This window comes from Silene latifolia, chromosome 9, assembly GCF_048544455.1.
Source record: "Silene latifolia isolate original U9 population chromosome 9, ASM4854445v1, whole genome shotgun sequence".
In the NCBI taxonomy this organism is placed as follows: Eukaryota; Viridiplantae; Streptophyta; class Magnoliopsida; order Caryophyllales; family Caryophyllaceae; genus Silene; species Silene latifolia.
Genome location: NC_133534.1, coordinates 127185294 through 127194036, shown reverse-complemented (window position 1 = coordinate 127194036; position 8743 = coordinate 127185294). Strand labels below are relative to the sequence as shown.

At 36.6% G+C, this 8743-nt stretch overlaps 1 protein-coding gene across 1 annotated transcript; it reads left to right on the top strand.

Annotated features, from left to right (window-relative positions):
* The first annotated feature begins 827 nt into the window (after nucleotides 1–827).
* On the top strand, nucleotides 828–7485 carry LOC141600052 (uncharacterized). Its single transcript, XM_074420225.1, has 9 exons — nucleotides 828–1078; nucleotides 1222–1358; nucleotides 1840–1940; nucleotides 3406–3601; nucleotides 3913–4005; nucleotides 4693–4752; nucleotides 4852–4926; nucleotides 5825–5905; nucleotides 6995–7485. Exons 1-9 carry the CDS (start codon nucleotides 1009–1011, stop codon nucleotides 7313–7315), a joined length of 1134 nt encoding a protein of 377 aa, XP_074276326.1. The 5' UTR covers nucleotides 828–1008; the 3' UTR covers nucleotides 7316–7485.
* Nucleotides 7486–8743: the final 1258 nt, after the last annotated feature.

The following is an 8743-nucleotide window of genomic DNA, read 5'->3' as shown; positions in this document are numbered from 1 at the left end:
CCTTATTCGCAAGTTCCATAAATCAACAACAACAACAAGGCTAGAATTGCTCTTCTACGAACTCATCACCTAGTAAAAAATAATCAAACAATACTATATCATAAACCATTGCTAATCAGCCTTTACCCCCATCTAAACCCAAATTAGGGCAAACCCCAAAAGACACCCACAAACTGATCATGAAAGCACTAGAGACTTACCAACGAAACCGGTACGGAAAAAGAGATGTAGACTCACGATCGATCAAACTAGACTTGGGAGTGATTAAGATGATTAGAGAAGTGGTAAACGTAATTTTATGTTTTGTCAAAATGATTTAGTAGCTGGTAACAATTTACAATTTATAATCACCTTAATCAAAACCGCGGAAATTAATCCTGTCAAATCGGGTACTCGGTCAAGTACCTGGAGTACTCGGCCGAGTATCTCACAACTCAACCAAGTGCACCCAAAATAGTAGCTTGTTTAAAGCACCCGACAACTTACTCGATCGAGTATGGACTACTCGACCGAGTAAGCTAAGACCAGAAAACCGTAGTATTACAAATATATTATGAATGGAGGAAGTATAGCTTTTTATCAGTAGACGATCACTTTTTTTTGACATTTTTTCGTCTTAAGTTAATATAGTTTTAAGGAAATTTGTGTTAAATTATATAGTCGGTAGACCTGACAAAATTAGCTCGGCCCGATAAACCTAACTTGAATAACCCGACATGTAACGGATTCGACCCGACACCCAAACTGAAGACCTGAAATCCGACTTGACCCGTGCCAATATAACCTTACCTGAATATTTATAGTTGCACATGAAATATCATTTATTTATAAATAACTTGATAACAGTTGTCTTGAAAATAACTGGTCCGATCCACCTTGAACTCGACTCAATTAACCCATTTGCCAGGTTTAAATCGGCGGCAAGTATACTCCGGATGAACCCATTAAAAAGAGTTGTCTACAAACCTGGTGTCCTGAACCCCTAAAGTTTGAGCGGAAGGGCAGCAAATGGTAACCTGCATAGCATCTTCAAAATGGTTCCTCATCGCCATAACCTTCATCATTGCAACTATTCCTGGTAATTCTTTTTTTTTTCTCTACAATGGCCACTTCACTCAGCATCAATCTGTTTTTTAATTTTGCATTCATTCAATTGCTACTATCTGCTACTGTAATGTGATTTGCAACTTTAGTTTGACAATGTTATTTTCCAATGGGTAGTTTTGATTGCAGTTTGTTGGTTAGTGGGTAAAAAGTTGAGGGAAGTGAAATCAAAGTTAAGGGAGTTGGAAACATCTCTCAAGGGTTCTATCAGCAAATATGCTGCTGAAAGACAAGGTCGCATTCGAGCTCAACAGGTTCTTCTTTCACTCATTATTTAGTTGATTACATGATCATTTTCGTGTCAATATCTTATCTTTTGCTGTTTTCGCTTTTACCAGTAAAATTCGCACTCTTTGTTTCGCTTTTACCAGTAAAATTCGCACTCTTTGTTTTGCTTTTTCTTCTTCTTTTTTACAGTATCTTGTATTGATTGCGAAGAGGTTTATTATAACCTGCTGTAAAGGTTTATCATCTGATTGTTGGTCTCTTTCATCTGTAAAATCTTCGAGTGAGTAGTTCTGCATTCTATAGCCAATATTAGAGGGTGACAGAAAGTTCACAATTAAAAAAAAAAAGTAACGGTTAGCGATTACAGAGAAACTATGGTTGCATTTCATTACCATTTTATGTCTAATTTCCTATGCTATCTACATAATTATGTTACTGAAAAGAAATAATGAGCCATTAGATGTACTTTTTGCCTGCTTTGCTGACGTTTCCTGGCATATATCTTAGGCTTTGAGAAAGACGTTGCAACAGAAGACTGACAACAATTTGGCGCCAACTTCTTATCCCATGGTTCCTATTGCTACTGTCCAGTCATGCTTCTCTTCCAGGTACAACTCTTATAAGATCAGTTCAGCTCTTATAAGTTCAGTTCAGCTCTTATAAGTTCAGTCAAATTTAGTTCAGTTTCTATAAATTCAGTTCAGAAAAATTCATAGGTCTTAAATTAACTATAAATTCATGTCTGTTTTCTAATATTGACGAATTTTAAAAAGTGGTATGATTTTCATTTGAGTCGATAAAAAAACACGACATTAAAATTATCCTATACATTATTCTTAGATTTTTTTTGTAAAAAAAAAAACTACACATAATAGATACGGTAACCCTTCCCCTATCAACCTCTCTCTTTAATTATTCTTTACCTCTTATTTCACCTATCTCACCACTCACAAGTAGAGTTTCAAAAAAAAGTAAAAACACCTCTCACCTCACTTCATCTCATCTCAAAGTAATGTTTCAAAAAAATATGGCTAATTTGTGGTCTTCAAAGTAAAATGTCTGTTGTTGTGTTGTTAATTTATGGCTAATTTGTGGTCTTCAAAGTAATAGTGACTAATTTACGGTCTTCAAAAATATGGCTATTAATAAAGTTGAATTAAATTAAGTTAATTCAAGTTAAGGTCCGTTTAGTTCAGAAAAGTTAAGATCCTATAACTTTATAAGTTCAGTTCAGAAAATTTAATCTTTTATAAGTTCATTTAAGCTCCTATAAGTTCAGTTCAGTTAAGCTCTTATAAGTTTAGTTCAGCTCATATAAGTTCAGTTCAGCTTAGCTCTTATAAGTTCAGCTCAGTTCAACAAAATTAAGTCCAAAAGAACATGGCCTAAGTAAACGGAAAACTCACCAAGCTTATTCTAGGAAAACATAGAACACATGTTCCAAATGCTTTTATATTGAATGTTTGAAGCAAAGTCCATCTTGGGTTCTCGCTTTGTCATTTTTACTATATTGATTTTGTTGTCAATATGCGAAACCCCTTTCTATAATATGGTGCATGGATTGGGAATACAAACTCCAAAATGCTGCAGGCTTTGCAGCTAAAAATACGTGAGTTATGTATTACTTTGTAATTTCTATCACCAGGAGATTTGGTTTTTACTCTCTCATTCTCTGACACCCTGCCTTTGATCAGTCTAGAACTATCATATGCTGATTACCATGACATCATTCGAGTTATAATAATGTAAATTTTTCATAAAAGCGGTGTTTTTGCCAGATAGGTCATACATAAACCCTCAAACCTTGTCACATATGCCTCTCAATCTGCCACATCTGATGATTTTTTAGTAGTCCTAGGTGTCCACTGTTTTCTCTCTTCTTGCCCTGTTTTCAAACCTTGTCACATATGCCACTCAATCAACCACATGTATCGCACAACAACTTATATCATGCCTTAAATTAAGTCATTAACCAATGCTTGAAGGAGTTCTGATTCTATGTTTAGGCATGTAGCTGAATTTTCGTCGAGTTTCAGCTTATCTAATCTTGAGATACTCATTTATATTATGCAGGAACGGGACACCTAGACAGCCCTTGCTTGTACCACTTGCTAGAGCATGTTTGATTTTTGATCCGTCGAGGGTTCCTCCAGCATCTCTAGAAGGTCTTGAAGAGTATTCTCATATTTGGATTATATATGTATTCCATTTGAATACCGATTTAGAGAAGTTATGGTTAGAACCTTCTAGATCAAAGGTCAAGGCAAAGGTGTGTGCTGTTCACATTTATTTTACATTGTTTTTTTAAAGAGCTTTCATCTGCCAAAGAACAGCTAATCTTTACCTTTGTAGTAGCTTATAAACTGTCGGACCTTTTTAATTATTGTGTTGTCCATACTCCATAGACAGCTTCCCTATGTTCAAACCACAAGTGTAAGGTGGTATACATCTGTCTCATCTTCGATACACTGCTTGGGCAAGTGCCAAGTGCTTCTTTGGAAGCAACGGGATATTGTTTGATGTTGATGTGTGTAACTGTCTTTTACCTCTATCCTTGATAAATAGTTTTTGAATGATTAGGTGAGAGTGCCGAGACTGAAAGGTGGAAAGAAGGGAGTATTTGCAACAAGATCCCCTCATCGCCCCTGTCCTATTGGTCTAACTGTTGCTAAGGCATGTATCCTTCCATTTTTATCTAGCTATTAGTGATTGAGTTGATTTTGGATAATCTTTAATTTAAGAGTTTTATTCCTCTGCAAAATAAATGAACATCAACATGTACTGTTGTGCACCCTCTAGTTCTTTAAACCTTCCAGACCGTATTTCAGTAATGTTTATTTGGCTACTTTTTTTTTTTTTCGTGGAAATGACCAAAGTACTCATTTACTCTAGCCTCTAGTGGGATTAGAATGAGAGAGAAGAAAATTGGTATAATTATATCCGAGATTTCATCATCGTGAAGCGACAATTTTGCATTGGAAACTTTCAGAGAATCGGAGAAAGTGTAAGTGAGGTTCCCTGAAAATACTTTGGAAATCAAACGTATCCGAGAATAGTAGTGAATGATTTGGAAAATGATGTCCCATAAGGTAACTACTATGTTAATAATTGATGGAAATTCCATGTGAATTTACTGGCAGAAGTTTTTTTTTTTTAAATATTTTTGCTTACTGAAGCTTGCTACCGAAAAGATTATTATATTACATTAGAATATTATATACCTTGACTGGAATGAACGGGTTGCGTCCTCGTTTATAGTTACATATTAGCTCTTAGAATCACGATTCCCTGCCTATTACAGGGCAGCAGATGATTAGAGTTCAGCATGCTAATTTTAGCCTGCTCATCTTCATACTGCAGATTGAGGCTGTGCAAGGGCACATGATTTTACTCTCTGGTGTAGATTTGGTTGATGGAACAGTAAGGATCTTATTAACTGTCGCTGGACCCTAAGGCTTTCGATCCTTTTTGGTTTTGAGTATGATTGATTGTTAGTTTCCGTACTAACTTTAACAATAGCCTGTATTAGATGTGAAGCCCTATCTTCCCTACTGTGATAGCATTAAAGAATCAGCTGTGCCAGACTGGGTAAAGGTAATACTTTATACTCCCTCCATCTCATTTATGTTGTGATCAACTTTGACCGAAATCTACTTATATAATATCTGGGTCTATGAGTTGTCATGTATTTTTCCACAATGTCACCCAGTTTCCTGAATGATGTCTCTGTTATGGTAGACTATTCAGTATTTATGTGTTTATGAATGGTCTTGAATTATTGGATATGCGTACATTTATCTATCCTTGCTATTTCTTGAGCTTAGCCCTATTAGTCTATGAATAACTATCACAATCATTCTGGATGGAGTCAAAGTCCAAATTGTCTCATCTCATTTTCGATTATGGGTCAGTTAGAAACTATATATGTTTTATTGCGTATTAAAGATTGCGTACGTTCAACCTCTTTCTACATTGGACTAGATCCTCATTGAAGGCATGTTTGTGCCCCTACATCTAATATATAAGTTGGAATCTGACCCGTATGAAGCATCAAGATTCCCCTTATGCCAATAAACCGTTGACATTTTCTGTTCCCAAGTTAGGAAAAAAGGCACTTACAGCTGGGTTGGTATGAGGAAATCTTATAATAGCAAGTATAATTAATAACAGCTAAAATTTCACAGATTCCATTAAGTCAGATCCGTTGGACCCTATGCCAAAGGATCTGACTCTGACTCGGAATCTTAAAATTTTTGGACCCTGCAGATTTGGCTCAGATCTGGATCTAGCTTCCAACCTTACGGATCTGGATCCTCCTATAGGATCCCCCTCCCTCTTGCCGTTCTATTGTTATATACAAATGAACCATTGGACCTAATATGTCAAATATTCTAATCATAAATTACTAGTTGCAAGTACTCTGTAATTATGCTCATAATGTCTGCCATGATTTAGAAAAAAGGCGATTCTAATTGTATTTTCGGTCTTATAGGCAGATAGTTCGCTAACCGTGGCTTCTGTTACCTTCGACGAGGGCTTCCACCATTCTCTTGAAAAATGTTGGCAATTGGTGGTATGTGTTCCTTTGATGCCAAGATGTTTATTCAGAAACTTTGCTTTTACTACATGATGACACATTAGTTCCCTTTATATTAAGAAAAAGTCACCAGTCTGAAGCGTTCTGATGAAAATTACTCCCACCATTAGACTCATTTGGAATAGAGGGAGTATTGCTGAAACTAAACAGTTACCTCCCCGGCCTCTCTTAGACAAACTAGAAATCTGTGTTAAAACTTAAGAGCTCTTATTACACATGTGAGTATCCCATATTGACAAAATACTAAATAGGAGGATTTCACTAATCTAAACCAAGAAGTTACTCCTTCGGTCACCAATTGGTTTTACGATGAAACCTTCTCAGGCTTATGAAGTGGGGTCTCTATGCTCTGTATGGGTATGACCTAGACCTTTGTCATGAATTTAACTGTCTACCATTTGCTGCTACTATTTCTTTACTGAACATGCATAGTTATTACACTATAGGTCATCAAAAGATAGAACAGTTGCAATCTGAGATGTTCTAGTTTTGGAACAAAAAAGGTTATAGGGGGTCAAGGTTTGAACCATTGGCGTCTAGTAGGTAATGTTTATTACTAAACAAGCGAGCCAAAGGAGGCTAGGTGTTTTATTTATGTACTAAACTGTACGTGAACTAGATAACCATACAACTATACAAGCTACCTATAAACAACCTGAACAAGCACTCCAATGTTTTTTTTTTATTCTAATTACAATTTGTACTGCTTTTTCAAAAGAGTTACATTTTCGTTTGAGGGCTAGAGAACTTACTCCTTCCGCTAAACTGGAACTCACTGCAATTTTTAACTCCCCTCGTCTCTTGGAAAAATGTTGTGAATCAAAAAGAATGGAACCATTCTTGCTTTTTATCTTGTGGGCGATGTTTTATTGTGGGTAATTGGAAAACAATCTTTCAACATTTTCAATCCATTATAAAATTTCATATATTATGCCTCTCTTAGCCCGTATGTGACATTCGAGTGATGTTGTTAGTTGATGGTCTATTCTTTAACTGTGACAAACATTTCTGCTCTAATCTTCCAAGTTCTATCATGTTGTTGAGTATTACATGGCTCATTTTCAGGAAAAGAGTACATTGTATGCTTCACCCAGTGAAATGAAGGGGTTGATTGAGCAAGTCCTGGCATGGGACATACGATCACCAGTGCAGAGAAATCGGCCACATACATCAACGACAATAGAAGTCGGTAACTGTGAAGGTGATGAGTCCTTTGATCCCACCATCACTATTTATCATCTAGTTCTCGAATCGTTGGACATATCCTATAGAATTGACAGTGAGGGCAATGTCATAGTTGATAGCGTAGCTCCTGGTCCTAGTATTGAAAAATCTAATCGTAGTCGATGCAATTACACTATGTGGAAAGATGAACTTTATCATTAGGGTATGCTTATCTGGTTGCTTAATTGCTCGCCCTATTCCCGTTGGTTTGAGATCGTAATCTAGTGGCGGATTTTACTTTAGCTGGGCAAGGGTTGAGAAATGAATATGAAAAACAATAGAATGAATTAGTGATGAGATATTGGAGAAAGCTAGTCACACTTATCCACTTATCTCCATATCTGCCCACCCGTCTGGTAGGCGTACATGCTCCATCTAGGGCTTATTGTTTGCGCAGTATGGACTTGTGTTGCTTAACTGTTTACTCCATTTCCCGCACTGGGATTGTAATTCAATGGCGGATAATAGATTTATTGGGTGGACAATAGTACGGATTTATGTAGTGAAGAGATAATTAGAGAAAGATAAGTGGCGACTATCTCCATACCAAGCCTAATCGTTCACCAAAGCAGCATTCATATCCGCACCATCTACTGTTGGTGGTGTTGTTGTGCGGATTTTTACCCGTCCGATTGACATCTTAGAGGCAGTTGAAGAAAGATAATGAGAGTTATCCAGTAGAAGAAGAGGAGTTGCTGGAAAGAGATGTGGGACAGCACATAAGAAAGACACCAGGGTGTTGGGTGAAAATGACTTGAAGTTTAAAGGTAATGTGGAAGGCCCCTCTTGATTTCAACTACTCCTACTTCATTCCATTGAAATGCTAATTTTATCTGTTGGATTGTTGTGGATGATTTGATAGATAGATTAAAGAATAGATTAATACATTTATGTGGTGGTATCTGTTGAACACCGCTAATTTGTACTCCCTCCGTCCTAACTCCTAATCATTTGTTGTACTCCCATCCTAATCATTTTTTGCTTTGATTAAACTCCTCATAAATAAAGTATAAAAAGGTGAATAAGCTAATGAGACTGATGGAGTATGGAGCTAATTATGTCTTACATTAAGAAGGGGGCAGTCGGACAAAAGATGGGATACGGTATGAGACAATTAGTTTGGTCTCGTAAAAAGTCTTAACGGCAACTATAGGTGGTCGTAAGACAGGCTATTCCTGAATTAGACTCCGTGCAGGAGTGAGTACCTTAGAATTAAGTGCATCATTTAGCCGTGTATATTGTAAGGACGCTTATCTTTAGCTATAAGCCTGTAAGGTTGAAAGGGATACACACCTTCTAAGAACACAGTTGCTAATAGCAGTAGAAGAATATTTAGGAGGAGATGTTCACTATTTTCCTTGAAAGGGTTGGTTGTTAATAGTTGTGGATTGTTGGTTGAGTCGCATATTCGAGTCCGACTGATTATCAATCAATCTGTTTTTTAGGTGCTGTTTTTGTTTGTCGAGCTGGTGGTTAGATGTCAATCAATACTTGAGAAATGTTATGCGACATGTACTATTCAATCATAACAAAGTACATGTACCCATCCATCATCTTACAAATGACTAGCATCCATCATCTCTGCAGATG

Bases quoted from the DNA above. Each gene is read 5' to 3' on its own strand.
- LOC141600052 (XM_074420225.1), top strand. From the start codon at position 1,009: ATGGTAACCTGCATAGCATCTTCAAAATGGTTCCTCATCGCCATAACC. The intron at 1,079-1,221 runs GTAATTCTTTTT...TCCAATGGGTAG, and splicing joins CATCATTGCAACTATTCCTG to TTTTGATTGCAGTTTGTTGG. The intron at 1,941-3,405 runs GTACAACTCTTA...TATATTATGCAG, and splicing joins CAGTCATGCTTCTCTTCCAG to GAACGGGACACCTAGACAGC.